Source organism: Mastigoproctus giganteus, chromosome 3 (assembly GCF_048544385.1).
Source record: "Mastigoproctus giganteus isolate SK-2022 chromosome 3, ASM4854438v1, whole genome shotgun sequence".
Classification (NCBI taxonomy): Eukaryota; Metazoa; Arthropoda; class Arachnida; order Uropygi; family Thelyphonidae; genus Mastigoproctus; species Mastigoproctus giganteus.
Genome location: NC_143577.1, coordinates 156,176,669 through 156,198,064, shown reverse-complemented (window position 1 = coordinate 156,198,064; position 21,396 = coordinate 156,176,669). Strand labels below are relative to the sequence as shown.

At 34.4% G+C, this 21,396-nt stretch overlaps 1 protein-coding gene across 3 annotated transcripts in view; it reads left to right on the top strand.

Moving 5' to 3' along the window:
- LOC150088346 (protein yippee-like 5) overlaps window positions 1–21,396 on the top strand; it is a 193,025-nt gene that overhangs the window by 122,322 nt on the left and 49,307 nt on the right. For 2 of the 3 annotated variants that reach the window (XR_016546789.1, XM_090370732.1), the window contains exon 4: window positions 11,867–11,994. Coding sequence is in view for 2 of the 3 variants with exons in the window: in XM_090370732.1 (XP_090226858.1) it covers window positions 11,867–11,994 (128 nt within the window). In the remaining variant the exon portion in view is untranslated. Of the gene's footprint in view, window positions 1–11,866; window positions 12,066–21,396 lie in introns of those variants that run through there. The other variant, XM_090370731.1, reaches the window with a different exon arrangement.

Below are 21,396 nucleotides of genomic sequence, written 5' to 3'. Positions count from 1 at the left end.
AATAAGTATAAATTTCTATCTCCATATACTATATTGCATTTTAAAAGTGCAATAGAACTTCTTTGAATAAATGATGTCTTTGATTATAATGGGCAGTATTTATGATAATGAAATTTCAGTACAATAAAATAATTCACTCACACCCCATGAAGTTCATTTTATAGGGATTTTACTGTGTAACTGAAATATATATACATTATATACAGTGTGTTCCTTTTGATTATCCCTGATTTTAAATGTCTCCCAAAAGAAAATCCAGTACACTAGGAAATTACTTTTATTGGGAAGGAAAACTCAAACTGTTTATAATAAAAAAAAAAAATGTTGGCAGACTTCTGCATGTGCTCCTTTGGTGCAATGAAGAATGTCCAAATGATACTTGATTTCAGACGAGGTTCGCTCTAACATATCTGCACTGATGATGGCAATTACTTGCACAGTGCATGTACATAAGGTGGCGATGTTAGACACCTTTGTGAAATAAACCATGCCTTTCACATAGCTCCAGAAGAAGAAACCTAAGGGAGCTATGTCAGATGAATGAGGGGGTCCATGAACGAGGATATTGGTCCAACAGTCCAGGAATGTGTCATTCAGAGGTGGTGGTCCAGCTTTTTGAAAGATTAAACAACAATCTGTGCAGTCTGAGGAAATGAGTATTGTTCCAGCATATCTAAGTATGTGATTCCTGTAACGATATCCTCCAAGAAGAAGAACAGTCCAATAATAGTGTCCTTCATAAGACCACACCACACCACACATTCACTTTTGGGCTGTCTTGAATGTGCATCAGGGTCAGGTGTATCTTTGTTGAACATGTCTAAATTGCATTTGAACTGAGAGAACAGATTTTCTCTCTGCAAACCACACCACTGCCAGAACTTTCTCCTGCACTGATACCATTTTTACACAAATGACAGCAGTGCCACAGCCTTCTCCACAGTGCATTTAAAAACATCAACAATGAAACTTGACCATATCCCCACTCTACTGACTCCCACTATGTTGCCATATGTACTACACGTGAATTTTAGCCAACTTTTAAAATCAGGGACATCCTATATAACTGTACAATTTCAGCAGGAACTGACATAATCAGCCAGTTGTCATTCTGTGTTATTGTTATTATTATTGTCATTATTATTAGCCATATGGAGCAAGGAAGCCTGAGGCTTATGCTGCACCAGGCAAAAAAAAAAAAAATTTCTGAATTACCCAGAGAGAGAGAGAAATAGAAGGGAATCACCAAGAAGGAGAAGAATGATGATATCCAGCTCAGGACCCTGAGTGTGCCAAGCCCATACTCACCAGATGTGAGCCCCCTGGGGGTATTGATCTGTAACAAATACTTAGCTGATAGGAACTGCCCATGTAAAACAATTACAAATGGTTTCCAAATAGTGAAATCCAAATATCTTTGCTATCACTACCATTTCTGTTGATTGTGTAATATTCAACTTGAGAATGTAAATGGCCTCTTTTGTTTTTCTTTTGATAAAATTCCCTTCATTCTAAATGATACTGAAATTATTTTTATTAAAAGACTTCACATAAACGTGAAACTTTTGCAATTTCAGAAGTTTTGTTCTTACCTTTTTTCATTATGCTTTAGGTGTTATATCTATCATCAAACTTTTTCATAAAATTTCACCTAATGATACAAAATATTTTTAATCAGTATGTGAAAATTAACAAAGTAAAACTTCTTGCTCTAGATGTTTACCAAATTTTTAAAATTTTATAATGACTGAAAGGTTACTGCATCCACCTGTATTTTTTAAATAATTTGTCGGCAAAGGTAAAGCCAACATGAGAACCACGGGAAACTTACTGGTCATGTTGAGTAAAACTGCCAGAAGGCTCCAGGACTGCCTCTCTGAACATGAAAGGGCCATTCAATTAGCTCACTCTGCAATTGCAGAGCATTATTGGTCAATGCAACACGACCTCAATCCCAGACATGATACCGAGGTGGTTTACCAATCCTGCCACCACTATCAACGACTGTGGCTTCAGTCACTGCATACATTTAGTTGTTATAGCATTTTTAACTGCAACAGAGGTGTGCAGCTACACCCAATCATGGAGTTTGTAGCGTTACAGCATGACAAACGCTGGCAATCAGCCCATGTATGCAGCCAGCATCCACAACAATCACTTAGTCCTACGCCGTGATGCTTTAGCATTTGCATATCCTTGTGCACGCTCTCCATTTTACTCAATATGACCACACTCTGCCATTCCATTTCTAACGTTTCGTATTTATATTTATATATATATTTATATATTCACGCAGCTGACAAAGAGATACTTAAATCACGAAAGCTCTTGTTAGTTATTAGTTATTAAACCCAGTTTCTGGTTGCACTGAATTTCTTTCTTATCATAGCAGTGATTGATTGATGTTATGATATATATAAAAAAAAGAATCTTTCTTTCTTTTCCTATTATTCCCTAACCAAACCTTTGAAGTTAGGTAAGGAAACGCTTGCCAATTATATCCTAACCTAACATTTAAGGTCAGGTTATGAAATATAATGAAAAATAAAGAAACATTTCCTTTTTTCCCTAACCTATCCTTTAGATAACCTTAAAATCATAAAACTGTTTATTGTAATATTGTTTTTTTTAATTGCGAAAACACTCATGAAGTCCAATAAGCTGCTTTTAATAATGGGACAAAACTAACCATTACATTGTCTGTCATGCCTGCATGTCGATCAATATATTGTTCTCAACTTCTACTGCCAATACTGGTAAGACTAATCTGTCTGAGAATGCAGGGAGAAACTGCAGTAGTGGTAAACCAATTTGTCTGGTAAGTTTCCCTGAAGTTTGCCGTAGTTCTCATGTTGGCTTTCTTTACCTTAGTCAAATTTTTTTTTGTTGTCCGTTCGTATGGAGCAAAAGTTGCAGATTCTAAAGGAAATTGATGTGTTGATTGCAAAAATGCTCAAATGCTCAAAAAATGTATCCTATAGCATTGTTTCAAATACATCATTTTCAAGGACTTTCTTTATTTGAGGCCAAATCGAAACTTCTTCTTTTAGTTTTGCAGCTATTAAATTGGGGAACACTTCCCTTAGGTAGCCGAATCCACTTCATTCAATTATCCAGCGCCTTAACAACATCCTTCATTAATCCAAGATTATATGTGTAGGTGGCTGGAAGAACAATATTAGTTTATATTACTTCTCCCTGGTAAAAATTCCTCTCTCTCTTCCCACTGCTGCATACATAATGTTTTTCTGTTGCCCGACTTTTTTTTTAAATTTAATTTATTTTTTATTATTATTTTTTTTATTTTGAAACCTCCCTTTAGGCCAGTATATAATCCAATTACCTTAAGATCACCATATTCCAACCAAAGTCATGAATGTCTTCTGGACATCCCTGATATTTTTGTCATGCAAAATAATAATCATCAGTGTGGTTGTGCAGTTTTAGATACACACAATAGGAACAGCAAAAGACATACTTTGTATTTTTCCATTTAGTCTCATATTCAGATTTGTTGAAATATAGCACATATGTAAAGCTCGGGATCACCATCTTGCAACCAAAGTACAAATGTGCACATTTAGTAATATTGTAGATTTTCTTCCTCTGAGTTTGTTGTAAACTATCCACATACATAGCAGAAATTGCCAGGGTGATTCAAACACTGTTTGCTTCTGCCACATTTTATCAATAAAATGCTAAGCAAAACACAGAAGAAACAAACAATATGCAATCAATATGCAGATAAACTGCACACATTCTGTAACAGAAAGATATCTGCACACTTCAGATATCTTTCTGTTACTGAGAGAGCGAGAGAGAGAGATTGATATCGACAGTTGAACATGTTAACCCTCCTCAATATTACTACCATATTGGTAGTAATATCATGGCTGGTAACATATTACATGTGCTTTGAGTGAAACTCAAAGTAGAAGCCTGGGATACAAGTCCGTGACTGTTAAATATGGTGCTGTTTCATGTAATCTCTCAATCCTGTGAACTCCTCTGACCATATTGTTGTCCCAGAGTATAAAAACAAAAAAAAAAAAAAAAAAAAAAAAATTTTTTTTTTTTATTATTATGGATGAATGCAGAAATCTGTACATGTAGAAATTGTAATGTGAAATGAAAATTTAAGAATTATTTTAAAAATCTATGCATAAAAATTGACTGTAAACAGCTCATATATTAGTGGAGGTAAAAAATAATTTTGGCCAGTGTAATTTTAATTAATTATAAATTACTAAATTATGTGATGAATTATTGATGAATGAAAAATTGATTGGCCAGTAGAATTTAAACTGCTTAGTTAATGCAGTACAACAGTATATTGTACTATTGTCAAAGAAGTGGCCAGTTTTGGCTCTAAGTAGATGCATGAGGTGCAATGCATCTGGTGCTGCACAGGTGGATAAAACATGGGATGCCATCCTTGTGTATGGGTTCTGTACCTTACCCTGCAAATTTCAGTTGTGCAAATAATATTACCAAATAGATCAGTCATTCATTTAAAAGATGAAACAATGGCTGAATAGCAGGTTAAACTTTTGGTGATTTAATGTCATTGCTAAAAGTCTAACCTGCTGCTAATTGCTCTACCATCTGCTTTCAAACACGCTTGTTTGAAAATAATGTAATATTAGGCAAATTCATTCCGAAGCCAAAGTTTGTTTGGTGGTGATAATTAAGACCAACAATTGCATCAGGTTATTTTCAGAAAAATTTCGAACTGCACAAGCTAGTACAAATAGGAAAATTGAAGAGGAAAATAAATTCATACAGCTGTATTATGTTTCGTTTATCATAAATATAAATTATTTATACATATATGCATTGCAATAATTTAAGTAAAGAAAGTAAAAAAAAAACAAATAGAAAAATAATAAAAAGAACAAAATGTGTATGTGTGTATATCCTGAAGTTAAAATTTTTAACTTCAGGATATACTTTTTCATTCACTTTTGTCTTCATCATTATTGTCTTTTTTGTTTCTGGAAATACTCCTTTAAACCATCTCTGGTTCCAAGTGGATTCATTGTTGCTGGTTAACTTCAAATTCCTATAATTTTCTCAACCATATAAGAACTGCTGGTCTGGTATTCCAATTGACTAGATGGCATGTTGTGATGGATATATAAATATTTTTTCTTCTGTTAATAACAACAAATTCCCTCCCTAAAGTGACATCTTTAGTAGATTTTTGGCATGTAAGCACCTCTCCACATCTGCGGAAGGCACTGTCAGTGCCTCTATAACTATTACCTCTTTAAAAAAACTTTGTTCCCTGATTATAAGTTCTTTAAGATTGGGTTTTTCATGACAAATATTGTAAATATAACAGTCTCATCAGTCTTTTGCCTAATAAGGAGTGGATTTCTTTTATATTGCAGAAATAAGTGAATTTCAGAAAATCTTTTATTGCAGATAATACATTTTTGTAGATTTTAAAATGTTTTTTCAAAAAGTTTTCCAAGCAAAATAAAATTTTATTTTTTATTATTGGAAAATTTGTCCCATTGCTTTCACTTAGATTTTCGTTGTTTCGTAATTTGATATCCTTTAAATAATATTCTTAAATAATTTAAATAATATTCTGTGTAAATTATCTTTAAATAATATTTTGTCTGTCTCTTTTGTTATTAACCTTTCTTGAAATGTCGATTTCAAGCCTCCTAATAATTTTTCATGTAGATACTGATATTTTGGGACAAAGTTAAGGATAGTCATGTCATCTATTTGTATCTTCTTTTGGAATCAATTAAATATTGTTAGCACATCTGCCAAAAATGTCATTAATATTATATTTGTCCATATTAGTTAAGAAATGTTCATAATCATTCTCTGTAGCTCCAGTATTTAATTGAAAATATAATACTAACGTCTTCCATGATATTAAGACTAATTAATCATAAGTAAATTCGCTCCAACAAATTTCAAATACTTTGGGAATTTTTACAACTTTTAAACCAGCACTTTTGGTGATATTATGAAGGTGACATCACTTCACAATTGCAGTCCAGATTTATGAAAGTAATCAATGATTCTGAGCAGTATCTTAAAAAAAGCTGTAACTTCATCAACATAACTGCTAGTGTGTCCTCAAGCTAGTTGCACTTGATATGATGCAACGAAATTTTTATTACTGGTTGTGACTTAAATCTCCTTATCTATTAATGTCCAGAGACCCTTTTGTTCACCTTTATTAATTTCTGTGCCATCAGTAACTAGAGACATTGTATTTGCCAAAATCCATTTATAATCACCAAAATTATTATTTAATGATTCCTTCATGCAGTTAAATAAACCTATGGCTTTTCTTTCAGTTTGGTGGCCTATTCCAAGGAATAAAGTTTCCTTTTCCCTTATTGTTTTTAATCATTGCCATAATGTAAATTTTGTCCATTTGTGTTCAATCTACTGAACCATCCATTCTCAGTGATAACGCACAACAATTTTCAATTTTTTGTTTGAAATTATCTTGATCTGCCTTAACAATAAAACAGTATTTCCAAATGATATATTAATATATTGTAAATATATAATAGGCATTAATATATTGTAAATTTACTTTGGGTGGATCATTATTAGGAGAATTTTATATTTAAATTACATTCCAATTTCCAAGGCAACTGCTCGTTAAGGCTAACCGTACGCTGATAACGTTAACTTTTTTTGCATAATTATAAACTGTATATGCTAAATAGCCAATTCTATAAGCAAGATTTTCATTGGCTTTGCTAATTAGATTGTCCAAGGGAACATCTGTCTTTGGAAGAGACTTTTTTGATTTTTTTTTAAAATGTCTAATTTGTTAGCTTTAATACTGTCTATGATATGTTTGTTCAAAATTGTTGGAAATTGTTTCTTTCCTACTCTGTTGTTATTGCTGGTAATTTTGGATTTTTTTATTGTTCATTAAACAATTTCCAGATATTTAAGGCACATTATACAATGTACATACTTCTTTTCATTTTGATGCCACAATTTTAAGTATATGAAGTCGTCTTCCAAACCGTTGGATGATAATGGTTGTACAGTCATGTTTGACGATAGCATCAATGTGACTTGTATTTCTGCATTGTTTCGGTTCTGGATTGGTTTCTGGTTGTTAGGCATGAATGTCGATGTTTGATGCTGATGATTACATATCTTTTTTTTTTTTTTTTTTAAAGATTTTGCTTTGAAGATGCCTAATAAAGTCTTTTGACTTTGAAGTTAGCAATAGTAGAGGCATACAATGCAAAAAAGCAAGCTTATGCAGCATCAGCCAAAAAAAAAAAAAGCAGCGTACTGTCATTAGTGTCCTTAACAACCCTGCCAACCGTAGTATCGTCGGAAAACTTGGACATTTAAGCTTGATATACCATCATCAATATCATTTATAAATACAGAAAACAACAATGGACCCAACACTGAACACTGAGGGACTCCACTAATCCATTGATTACCACTTTGTCTTCTCCCACTCAGCCATCCCTTTATCCATAGCAGCAATTTGCCTCTAATGCCACACTGCTCCAATTTTTTCAGCAGTCTTCCATGTGCAACAGTATCAGAAGCCTTTCTAAGATCCAAATGTATGATATCAAAGTTATTCCCTGCATCCAGTTCCTTTTTGACCACATCATAGTATCCAATCAAATTGGTCAGGCGAGACTTTCCCTTAACAAAACCATGCTGTCTCCGAGCTATAACTGAAGTCTTGTGGCTAGATGATCCTGCAGTGCTCCTTTAACCAGTGTCTCCATTAATTTTCCTGGAACAGAAGTTAAACTAACAGGTCTATAATTACTTGTGTCGCCCTTTGATCCTGTGTGAATTGGGATCATATTTGCACATCTCCAGTCCATGAGTAACTCCCCTGAGTCCAAAGAAGCTCTCGTAATTATGGTTAAGGGTTTGCTTACTTCCTTTGCTGCCTCCTTTAATATAACTGGATAGATCCCATCCACCCATAGGTGCCTTCTTTATGTTTATCTTCAACAATTTCTCCTCCAATTTGCTCTTAATTATAATATAAAATCATCTAGCTCACTGCCAGAGTTTCTTACCTCTGGCATTCCCCTCCCTGAATAACTCCTCAGGTGTGAATTTAGATGCAAAATACTCATTTAGTTTGTTAGCCACCTGAGCAGGATCATCAACAGTTGAATCATCAATATCCAGTGGACCAATCTGATTCATCCCTTTCCTTCTAGAATTTACATAGGTAAAGAACTCTTTGTTGTTTTTCTTTGCATCCTTTGGCAAATATTTCTCATAATCTGCCTTTGCCTGCCTAATCTCCTTTGTGACTTGGTTACAGACCTGCTTATATCTATCATAGGCTTCCATGTCACCCATTAATTTATATATATCCCATGCATTTTTCTTCTCTGCCATATGTCTCTTTAGTTCATCTGACATCCATTTAGGCCTAAACCTTGAACAATATTTCTTAGTTGGCATGTAAAGCCTAGTAGCTTCCAAAATAAATTCTTTGAATGCTTCTCATTTTGAATTTGCTGTTGGTAACATCATGTTGGTACCACAGTAGTCGCCTTTACGAGAGCAAAAACCTTTCCCTTTACCCCTGATGGTAGTTACCTCTTTGAGTAAATCCCACTTCAGCACATTATGATCACTGCCACCTAGTGGTTCCTTTATCTGCAGATTCTTAATGCATGAAGAATCACTACTGATAATGAGATCAAGAGTATTACTCCCTCTAGTTGCCTCACGAACATACTAATGTTGAAAACAATCATCCAATAAATCCACAAAAGCCTTGCTAGTGTGTGAGTGACCAACCCACAAATTCCAGTCAATATCTAAGAAATTAAAATCTCCCATTATAAGACTCTGATTTACTGGCCCACTCTATTTCCCTGTACAGTTTCTTATTCTACTCATCAGAGTCATTAGGCCTATAACACGGAGTGGTTGAGGGGGGAGAAGACAGAGTGGTAATCAATGGACACTGCTCATCATGGACTAATGTTATTAGTGGAGTCCCTCAGGGTTCAGTGTTGGGTCCATTATTGTTTTCTGTGTTTATAAATAATATTGATGATGGCATATCAAGCTTAATGTCCAAGTTTGCAGACGATACAAAGGTTGGCAGGGTTGTTAAGGACTACTGACACTATGTTGCTGCAACAGGATCTGGAAAGGTTGAGCAGATGGGCTGAGAGGTGGCAAATGAAGTTTACCATTGACAAATGTAAAGTACTACATATGGGGAAACAGCAACCCCAGACCAACGTATCAACTCTGCGGTACTACACTGACAGTGGTAGAGAATGAAAAGGACCTGGGGGTAATAGTGCAGGCAGATATGAAGTTCTCTGAGCAGTGCAGACAGGCTGCAATAGTAGCTCATGGTGTCTTATCAATTATATACAGGAATTTTTCTAGCAGGGATAAGGAGGTGATTATTTCCTTGTATAAGGCAATGGTCGGGCCACGCCTTGAGTACTGTATACAGGTCTGGAGACCTCATTTCAAGAAGGATGTAGAGCTGCTGGAACGGGTACAGAGAAGGGCAACAAGATTAGTGAATGGAACAAAGGGTTGCTCTTACGAAGAAAGGCTTAAGTTTAGCAAATTACAGTGTCTGGAGACTAGGCACCAGCGAGGTGATCTGATAGAGGTGTATAAATGGTTTGAGTGTTTTGAATGGTTTGAGCATGCTTAATGCTGATGGGATTCTGCCTCTTGCTCAGAATAATCACCTGAGAGGGCACCACTTTGCTTATTGGAGGCTTGAAGTGGTGAAACCCATGTTTAGTCTCTAGAGCAAAGTTTCTGGTATCCCACCCCTCCCCCCATACTTCTCCTTCAACCCATGCACGGTACTAAGTACTATAGGTTTTGATACCTTTCGTGTTTGGTGTTTTCATAAAAAAAATAAATAAATAAATAAATTCAAATTGAGGAAATACAGATGGTAGGATAGATGTGCGGAAATTTGCCTTTAGCCAGCGGGTAGTTGGTTGGTGGAACAGACTTCCATCCCTTGTTGTGGAAGTTGATAGCCTAAATAAATTTAAGGCTGAGCTGGACAGGTATTTCGAACAAACAGAGGGGTGAAGTGAAAGTTTTTTTTTTTTTTTTTTTTTTTGGCTGATGCTGCATAAGGTTGCTTTCTTGCATCATATGCCTCTACTAATGCTAATGCAAACAAACTTCTACTTTCAATTTTGATCTCCCAATGCTTATGTCACACACCAGGACCCAAAGAAAGAAAACTTTCTTTGGTTATGGTTGTTAGGCGTGAATGTCAATGCTGACACTTATGATTGCGTATCTTTTTTTAAAGATTTTGCTTTGAAGATACCTAACAAAGTCATATGTCTTTGAAATTTTCCAATTAAATTTTGTCCATTTGTATGGAGATGAGCTCGATGTATATTATTTTTAAAAAAATTCTTATTTCTTCTAATGATATGTCCTTTAAAACATTTTTATGAATAAATGAAATTTCAAACTTCCCTATATCGGTAATCAGATATAAGAAGTAATAGATTATATTTATAATAGATGCTGTGCTGATGAGGGCTAAACTGTAAGAATCTTATGTTTTTATTTTAAAAAAAAATGTACTATATTATTTATTATTAAATAATATCATATTCATTCATATGGAGTTTTAATCGGCATCATCCATGCCATGATGTCGATTAAAATGATGCATTCCTCATGAACTTATCACCTGAACTGATGATCACTCATGTGTAGTGTGCAATGCATGTGGCAACTGCTTCAGGTTTTGCCATTAGATTGCAGAAGACATAAACACAGAGTACTGTTTCTGTTTGTGTCTTCATGAGATTAATATATTTTTTTTACATAACTTATATTAACTGCGCTTGGACTTCATATATCTATAATATAATTTATTTGACTTTTTAGAGCACCATATCGTTAATATAAGGTGTATTGTTTAAACCTGTGTTTTATTTATTTTTTTAGTGTATTGGGCTGTCGTATTCAATGTTATAAGATTGTTACATACATTGTTGATTTTTATATAATTATATTATACAAAACTAATATTAGAGCTGCACAATAAAATAAACCTGCATTGCACTAACTAAGCAATTTAAATCTTGCCAGCTATAAAAAAATGAGATGACAGGAAAATCCTCATAACTCAATATAATTTCAATGAGGACAAATAGTATTAGCTTTTTTATTTTATAATTATTAAATTACTATCTAAGTGTAGCTTTATATAAAAAGCTGTAGACATTTATAATGTTATATAGATAATAAAATATATAGTTCTATTTTTAAAATAAATCAGTTAGTCTGAGTCTTTTCGTTGTCTCCATTTGGTGCCTCTTACTGCAGCCACATTTGCCATACTCATCTTATGCTACTGAAGATTACACTAATGCGGCCACAGTAGTGATAAGCAAATATCTTATCACTGACCAATTTTAATAGGGATACATTATGTAATGCACAGAATATTGACCTGGAAAGAGAATAGTCTCAAGTACTTGATGGTTTGAAGTTAGAGCTAATCAATTTTTGTAATGTCCCTGGAAACTGGAGACATATGGTAATCCTAATAAAGTGATAAAGTGTATTCCTTAGGGTGATTATTAAATAAAAATTAATTTATTTCCTTCATTTTCTATAAGGCCAGAAATTTTTCATCATTAGGTGCAGTAGTAGCTGGAAATTACTACCATAAATAACTTATATTTTCAGAAGCATGAGATATATATTTTATAGCATATTTAATTTTACTTAGAATGATTGCTATTAATATTACTCCTTTATGTTGAATACATTACTCATGAAAGTAATATATTTTTTGTATACTACAGATAAATATTAAAGTTTATTTCCTATGTTTTTTATTTTTTTAAAGTGAGGTACAAGATCGTGTTATGCTAACGGGAAGACACATGGTAAGAGATGTATCATGCAAAAACTGTGATACTAAACTTGGATGGATCTATGAGTTTGCAACAGAAGAGAATCAGAGATATAAAGAAGGTAGAGTTATTTTGGAAAGGGCCCTTGTTACTGAAAGTGATGGTATAGAAGAACATATGGGTGACACTTAACTAAACTGACCATAAACGCATACAAAATCTCATCTCATGTTATCTCATCTTACTTTTCTACATCATTGTTTCACTGATGCTTTCCATTTGTTTTATATTCATTTTTCATAACAAAGCATTTTTCTGTGGCTGATTATCGAGTCAAACACAGTGTACAATTTCTTTATTTTACACTCAAATATCCCATATGATATGCTCTGTGTAAATTAATAGTGCACATATGGTTATGTTTTTTAAGATTTTCAGAAGACCTTCAAGAAAAGACTTTTAGTGATTTGGAAATATTTTGATTGATTGAAGTATAGTCATAAAATTATTGCCAATTTTTTAAATTTCTGCATAATATCCAGAAAGGTTGTTTTGTGAATTATTCATTTTTGGTTAGGCCAATTGTTTTTAATACCTCATTAAATAGAAGATGAAAATAAAAGAATGCAAAACTAGATTTTTTTCATATTTACTGTTATATCTAAATTGTTAAATCCTACTTTAATTGTTAATTATTCATTATTAAAAAAAAAGTCTTGCCCTGTCTGTTATTGAATCTGAACATGAATATGATTTGAGTAAAATTAAACAGCTATTTTGAAGCAGTGAAATCAAAGAAAATTATTTGGTTACAAATGCATCAGACTGACATTTTGATTTATCTCTAAACAGCATAATTTATAAAAACCTGACAGTTGAAATATTTAATGCTACAAAATAATGATTATTTTTAAGACTTAATTCATTTATTTCTTTTATATCGTTGGTTAAACTGGCCGTAGCAATGCTAACTTGTTTGTGAACCAACTAACAGGTCAACCCCTGAGTGCAGAGCCATTATTTCAGTTTCATACAGGTAATATGACACTTTTCTTTTTGGATATGTAATACAGAAGTGGAATGGCTATTGAATGTTGTCATGTAATTGATTGCTAATGAAGATCTATGCATAACATTTGATAATTAATATACGTTAGTATTTTTGTATGTGGCAGCTATGGTGAATTTGGGATGTAGGTAGGAGAAAATTAAATTGTAATGACCTCAGTTTATTTTAAAAAGTAATAACTGTATGATTATATGAATAGATTTATAATTATAAAGCTTTTCACTTGGTTTAGGTTGCCCTACATGTGTTCTATGTGCTATGCAGTGTGATTTCTGTGTTTCAATGAGAGAATATTTTCAGCCTGATGAAAATAAGTACATGGATTTGATCTTGGGGGCCACATATTCTTAAAAATTAGGTGAATGGAATTAGGTATTTAAGGTTTTAAAAGGATTTAATAAAGTAAATGCTGATGGCATCTTTGCTCTTTATCAGGCAATTGACAAGGCTACTGACCAGATGTTTTGTTTTTTTTTTTTGGAGCCACTAGTGGAACTTTATGTATTGATTTGAAATTATTGTTTTTCTCTAACTTTGATTTAAAATTAGTAGTGTAGTATGTACAGTATTTGTAATTCCCTGATTAATTGGGTGTATTTGTTATTTACTCAGCCCTTGTAATTGCTTAAAAAACCACAGTTGACTTCTGCCGGCATTGTGTTGTATCGACAAAAACATTGAATTTTGCCACCGTTCTTCTAGTATTGAGATTTAGATATAGCTGATACTTGGAGGTTTCTACTTAGCTTTGTAGAAGTGTATCAGTATCAGAAGAGGCTTATAAACTAAAATTTATAGCACTACATAAGTGTTTTAATAACCTAACTTTATCCTGTAGTCCATAATGTACGACATTAATATTCTTAAAGCTTTTAGTATCAGTGATTTGGTGTAGGTATCACAAATAGGTCATTCAAGAGTTCAAATAATGTAGTTTGGCGATAGATAGATAAATTTATTATCTATTATAGCTACTTATAATTTACAAAAGTAACAGTATAGCATAATACTCTTAAATTTGGTAGAAGATATGAATTACGTAGACCATAAACTTGACATTGCAATATATATATTCAGTAACATTAACTTCATAACATAATCTGTGCATATGTTGTTAGTATACAGTATATAAAACATGAATTAGAAGACAAAATGCACAAGGCATAATTTCTTATGGGTTTAGGTAATTAACTATATAATAACAGTGTAGATACATCATAGTTTACCCATAAATTTGAACTACGTATGTAGTGTAAAAGGCATCGTTTCAATTGTATCTCATATTGTGGGTGCCTTCACAACGAGATAGCTGGTATTGCACTACTTCAAATAAATAACGCTTCTCTAGTAGAGAAGACTACTGTTATTTATTTTCAATGGATGCCACCACCACCCAGATCGTTTCAAAGCTAGTTGGCTTCATCATCAGTGATTGGTCACGTACCCTGGTAATGCAACATGCCATCACAGTTGCGAAGTTATTTCAACAATATGAAAGATGCCAAATGGTGTATGAATAATAATGTATTAGAAGACGAAATGCACAAGGCATAATTTCTTATGGATTTAGTAACAGTAGTCTTCTCTACTAGAGAAGCTTTATTTATTTGAAGTAGTGCAATACAAGCTATCTCGTTGTGAAGGCACCCACAAATGAGATACAATTAAAACGATGCCTTTTACACTACATATGTAGTTCAAATTTAAGGGTAAACTATGGTGTATGTACACCGATATTATATAGTTAATTATCTAAACCCATAAGAAATTATGCCTTGTGCATTTCGTCTTCTAATACGTTATTATTCCTACATCATTTGGCATTTCTCATATTGTGGAAATAACTTCAACTGTGATGGCATGTTGCATTACCAGGGTACCTGCCCACTCACTGATGATGAAGCCAAATGGCTTTGAAATGATCATCTGAGAGAAGAGGCTTGTTTGTGATTTGTTTCGTTTAGATGTGTTCTACTCAATCTGAAGGTTGAGGAAAGTGTCCGATCATATCAAGAGATTAGCGGTAGTCCTTCCAGCTGAGGTAAACCCCCTTGTGGGGAAACCTCCTTTAGAAAGGTAGTAAGTGATTGTTTTTCTTTTGTTTTACATTTCTTTGAAATTTATTTCTGCTAAGTTAGGTATTTTCTCTTTTCGTTTTGCTGTCAGGCAGGAAACAGGATTTATATTTATTATTAGTAAAATAATAAGAGGAGTCTACCTCAATATAGTGCGTAGAACCCTTCCGTATGATACCCTCCAGAAATTAAAACGAAAAAATCGGCAAACTTACCGGTACGTTAGAGTAAAAAATAAATAATTAAATAATCAATTTAACACAATACTGAATACAATATTGAGTAGCACAGCTCTGATTCATACTATCTTATTAATTTTCCTTAAGGATTGGAGACTAATTATGGCACAGTTCTTTTTTAGAGAAAGGATAGTGGAGTTTCAGACTACTGATGTTTGTCCAATTAGAGAGGTAATGCAGGGAGTGACTCAGGTTGTTTTGGTTCACGATTAACTCCATTACCGAGGCAGAAATATCAGTTGGTCTTGAAAACAGTAGAGGCAAGAGAAAAGGTTTTGTAAGTGTTTTCTATTAGAAATGTCATGATAAAGCCTGTGAAAATTGGTAACATATGCAAAATGGTTACTATTGACAGGTTTCCGGTAGAAATGTCTAATAGTCCTGTTGAGAGCTTTTTTAACTTGGTAAGGTTGTTACACAGGAAAGGATTCACAGGAAAGAATATGAGGAATGGCCAAGCGTAGAAACAGGTACAGTGAAAATTCATATTGACATGAAAACGCCAGTGCCAAACATCACTGATTTGATGAGTCACAGGTTATTAATTCAGAAAGTTTGTTTGAGGTGCGGAGGTCCTAATAATTGTAAAAAAATGCAGAGATTCCACGCATAAATTCATTCATTGCCCGGAACGCACATTTGCTGAAAGAGTTGCTGGTGGGGGAGGACAGCAGAAAGCGAGCGAGCCACCAAAAGATAAACCTATGCCTAATGCTGAGAGCGTGGAAACTATAGTAGTGCAGAGGGGTGAGACACAGATTAAAGAAATCACACCAACATTTATAATAGCATACAATATGTCGTCAACAGTAGAAACATGTGGAACTGACCAGGACATAGAAGCGGAAAATACAGTATGAAATGTACACGGGGGAGAAGGAAGAAATAAGCGGTAAAACTAAAAGATCAAAAGGGAAAACAGAGGAAATTCAAGAAGAGACCAAAACAAAACAAATAGAGGAGGAAGTACTGTATACAGGTCTGGAGGCCTCATTTTAAGAAGGATGTAGAGCTGTTAGAATGAGTACAGAGAAGGGCAACAAGATTAGTGAATGGAACAAAGGATTCTCTTATGAAGAAAGGCTTAAGTTTTGCAGATTACAGTGTTTGGAGACTAGGCACCTGCGAGGTGATCTGATTGAATGTATAAAGCCTTGAATGTTTTGAGCATGCTCAATGCTGATGGGATTCTTCCTCTTGCTCAGAATAATCACCTGAGAGGGCATAAATTCAAATTGAGGAAAGACAGTTGTAGGATAGATGTGCGGAAGTTTGCCTTTAGCCAGCGGGTAGTTGATTGGTAGAACAGACTTCCATCTTTTGCTGTGGAAGTTGATAGTCTAAATAAACTTAAGGCTGAGCTGGACAGGTATTTGGAATGAATGGAGGGGTGAAATCGGAGTTTTTTTGGCTGATGCTGCATAAGCTTGCTTTCTTGCATCGTCTGCCTCTACTAAGCTAATGCTAATGGAAGAGGTATCAATTTTGTCAGGCGGTAGGAAAGATTTCAGAACACTTTCGGGGTCAGATTCAGATTTAGATGGTATACAAACAAGGGAATAGAATGGTTAAATGGTTAAAACAAAAGAATACAGAGAATATAGGCAAAGCTTGGCAGAAATTGTTAAGACTCGAGGAGAACCGGTTTTTCTTTGGGATGAAAATGAGGAGGGTGAAGTAATAAATATACAGTTCACTTGGGGAGATTTTGTTATTTCCAATATTAAAAATAAGTTGGTTAGAGATCTCACTGTATTGCTCACGAATAACAAATTAAAATTAAATGCTGAACATAGGAACATCTTAGCAGAAGTTCTAGTAAAGTTCTGCTTATAATGTCTGGAATAACATGTATGTCATTAAATGTACAGGGTCTGAGAGCGGTTAACAAACAAAGGATGATATGACAAATTATGATGAACATGGGAGTGAAAATTTGATTTCTACAAGAAACCCACTTCGCAAGTTTAGGGTGTCCAGCAGTTTCAAAACAGATACCAGTTGTTAGGATTTTGGAGCTTTGGGACGAATCGATCGTCAGGGGTGGGAATAGTAATGGTTCCTCCAATTTTAGGGACTATACAACTGGCGGGTAGGGATACTGAAGGTCGGGGTGTGGCAGTGGATTACAGTTATGGAGGGCGTACAATTAGATTAATCTGTGTCTATAGTACAAATTCCACTTTAGAAGGAAAAACTTTGTTTCGGGTACTGGGCAACTATTTTAGGGAGATGCAGTGGGTTGTAATGGTGGGGGACTGGAACTGCGTTCTTGACCCCATCATGGACAAAAGTCTGGGGTGTAACCTGTATCATGGTACGGGGGGGGGGGTGTTAGTGAGTTAATCAAGGTTTGTACTAAATGAGACTTGGTAGATGTTTGGAGGGAAAAAATCTGGGGAAATGAGCGGCCATCAGAATAGCTAATAATGTAGTAACTAGAATAGATCACACTTATGCAACTAGACAGTTAAAGGATAAGATAACAATGATATGGCATGTGCGATTTGCGGGAGGTCGACAATTTTCAGATCACATGGCAGTAATGTGGAAGGGAGATTTATTTACAAACATTAATCTGCGAAAAGGCCATTGGAAGCTCAACCCAGCAGTTCTGGAGAGAGAAGACTGGGACTTTACAACAGTTATTAAAAAGATAGTAGAGCAAGGTGGAAATGAGTGAGAAATGTGGGCAAAAATTAAATTAAGTGCAAAATCATTTTATTATGCAAAAATTAAGGAAAGAAATGAACAACGTAGAAACAGTGTGAAAGATCTCTTACAAGAAATAATAATTTACCAATGGTGCGGGGATGAAAGGGCAACAGCAGAAGAACAAGCAGTTATTGATGGTGTAATATTGGAAGAAGAGAAAGAAAAGGTGCGAAAAATACAGCTGAAATTTAGGGAGGCTGATAATCCTTCAGCTGTGTTTTACAAAAGAAGACTAAGGCTAAATAATTTAGCCAAAACGGTTCAGGAAATTAAAGATGATTACAACACATATTCAACAATGCTCATTATTATCTCCCTAAATTACTATGAAAAAGAACTTGCTTTGCAGAAAAAGAGAGAGATGACTCCATTTGGACGATTGGACAATTCACACCCGGGCAAAAAGCATTACAGGACAGGGAAATATTTATGGGGGGATCTAACTGTGGCTCAAAAATCATGTAGATTATGATGCATACTGCGACCAGATGGTTTGGGGATTGAATTTTATAAGAAATTTTGGAACTTGTTAGCGCCTATTCTTCTAGCTGTCTTTAGCAAATTTTTTCAGGAAGGGGTTGTACCTGAAGGCTTTTTAAATGTCTATACTACTTTCATTCCGAAGCATGGATGGGATTTAATGAAAATTGATAAGTGGAGACCTATAACGTTGGCTAATTGTGCCTAAAAATATTTGCAAAGATTTAGACAGCTAAGTTAAAATGCGACACAACCCAGGTAGTTAGAAGTACACAGTGCTACGGTATACCGGGAAGGATAGAATATAACCTTTGGCTATTAAAGGATATATTAGAATATCAAAAACGAAAGAGTTAAAATTTAGTAGTAGCAATTGACCTAAAAAAAAAAGGCTATAGATAGAACAACCACAACTACCTTTTCTCTACAATTAAGGTTTGATATAGAATCTCAGTTATTTACAGTCCTGAGAAATCTATATAAACTTAGTAGCACAAGACTTTTGATAAATGGAGAAATTCCGAAAAACATTAAAATTAATAGGGGAGTAAAGCAGGATGTCCACTTAGTCCTTTGTTATTTACATTAGCACTGCACCCATTACTGGGAAGAATAGACAGAACTGAGGCCATTCAGGGGATACCATTGCCAAAGCCCACAGAACAGTGTAAATGTATGGTGTATGCGGATGATGTTACCGCCACTCTCAGTACGAGTTATGTGGTGGAAGAATTTGTCACTCGTTAGATCTTTTGGTAAGAAGTCGGGGTTAAACATAAACGAAGGTAAAACTAGGATAAAATTGTTAGGGGAATGGGTACATCGGCCTTTAGCACAACGAGAAGTAGAATTGGATAAATTGATTCAAATATTAAGAGTTCCGTTTAGAGAGAGTCCCATGCTACCTGTAGGAGGGCTCACCACTAAAATACAGGAAAGTTTAAAAGAATGGGAAGTGGGACAATTTTCTTTTGAGAACAAATCCATCATTGTTAGAATCGTAATTCTTCCTATAATCTTATACACGGTGTTTATAACATGAATCACAGCTAGGACAATGTGACGATTTTACATTCCAACATTTCAGTTTTTATGGGGAGGAAAACGGCAAGAGATAGCACAGAAATTTTTATTTTTACCTTAGGAAGAGAGGGGAATAAGTATTCCAAAAATTAATTTCAGGTGTAGCTGTAAGAGACTGCTGGACATGGCTGATATATTGCAATCTAACCATTTAGTAGCGGTACTAATAAAATATTTTATGGAATTTAATACAGCCTTAATTAAAGGCGCCGATTATCTAGGGCCAAAAGCAGAGACAATTCCTATATATTATAAAAAAATTCGTGATATGTGCACACAGTTAAGGGAAAAAGATCTAGATCCCTTTAAGGGTGGTTTAAAACAACTCTACTGGACACTGTTTAACTTGGAATATCCAGAAAAGCCAAATTTAGGAAACCATAACATGCAGTAGTTTTTTAAAATTCTAAAAATTGGCGGAAACTATCCATCGCGTATTGACTTTTCATGGAGGGTTGGTTACAGAAATATACCAGCGAACGATATCACATATAGATTTAGTCAGACAGGTAACAGATTATGCAAATTTTGTACTGAAACGGTACCATTTATTTTATTACTGTCGATTCGCACAGGAAGTTTGGAAGAGAATTTGAGAATAAGACAATTCAAGCTGGAGGAGATAATTTACTTGCAATTCGATCATCCCTTGGGCAATAAAAAAAATGTTCACGAAAATTTTAATTAAACAGGCTAAATATCATGTGTAGAAGCTTCGAAAACGGAAAAGGTTTGGGACCTTTAGGGGATGTCTCTGGGACTTGAAACAAACTTTGTGCTTCCATGCAAAGGTTTTTACAGAGGGAAAAATGGCATTTATGGTCTGATAAGTTTCTGAAAAGGTGGGGAAAGCCAACTCTTATGTGCAGTTTGGTTGGAGATGAGATTCATCTAAAATACTGGTTTTAGTTATTAAAAAAAAAAAAAAAGCGCCTGGGTTTTTTTTTCGTTTATTACAAAATTCAGTTTTCTTGATAAAAATCTAGATCTCGTAGGCTCTCATATTCTCTTCAAAACAGTTCTGTTCAAAGTCCAAATTAAGATTTTCCATGATATAGGTTTGAATTTTATAATTCATTTGTTTGGTTTAATAGATCTGGTCCAATGTTTTTTTTTTTTTTTTTTTTCACATTAAATTCACAACTAGCTTCGAAACGATCATCTGGGTGGTGGTATCCACTGAAAATAAATAAGTGGGCAATATCAGCTATCTCCTTATGAAGGCACCCACAATACAAGATACAATTAAAACGATGCCTTTTACACTAGACTACACTACATACGTAGTTCAAATTTATGGGTAAACTATGATGTATCTACACCAATATTATATAGATAAAACATGAATGGAAACGATATGCCCAATTAAAAAAAAAAAAAAAAAAAAATCATGTTCCTTCTTAAAACAACATGTACAATTAGGATTCAACAGACTTGTAAATGTGACCTTGTAAACTTGCCAAATAGGATGTCTTTGTGTGTGCTTGATGTAAAGAGTGTGAGGATATTAGGTGCCAACTAAGCGTTGTTATGGGCCTTTGAGAACTTGAAGAACAGGGTAGATGCCCCTGAAGAATTTAAATTGGGGGGGAGGGGGTATCAAACCAACAACTGTCCACATCAACAACAGAACTTGTGCATATTCATCAGGCAACCCCCAAGGCAGAATGTGCTGGTTCCACAGGAGCTAATTATTGTCAGTGACTCTGTTGTCAGGGAAGCAGGAAATATATTGTACAAAAATTATACGTGGAATAGAACCAGGGTATGTCTGCCAAGGGGGCTAAAGATGATGACATTGTAGAGCAGATATCATCTTTTAAAGGCACAAAAGGTGATATTGTTGTACATCTTGTTACAAC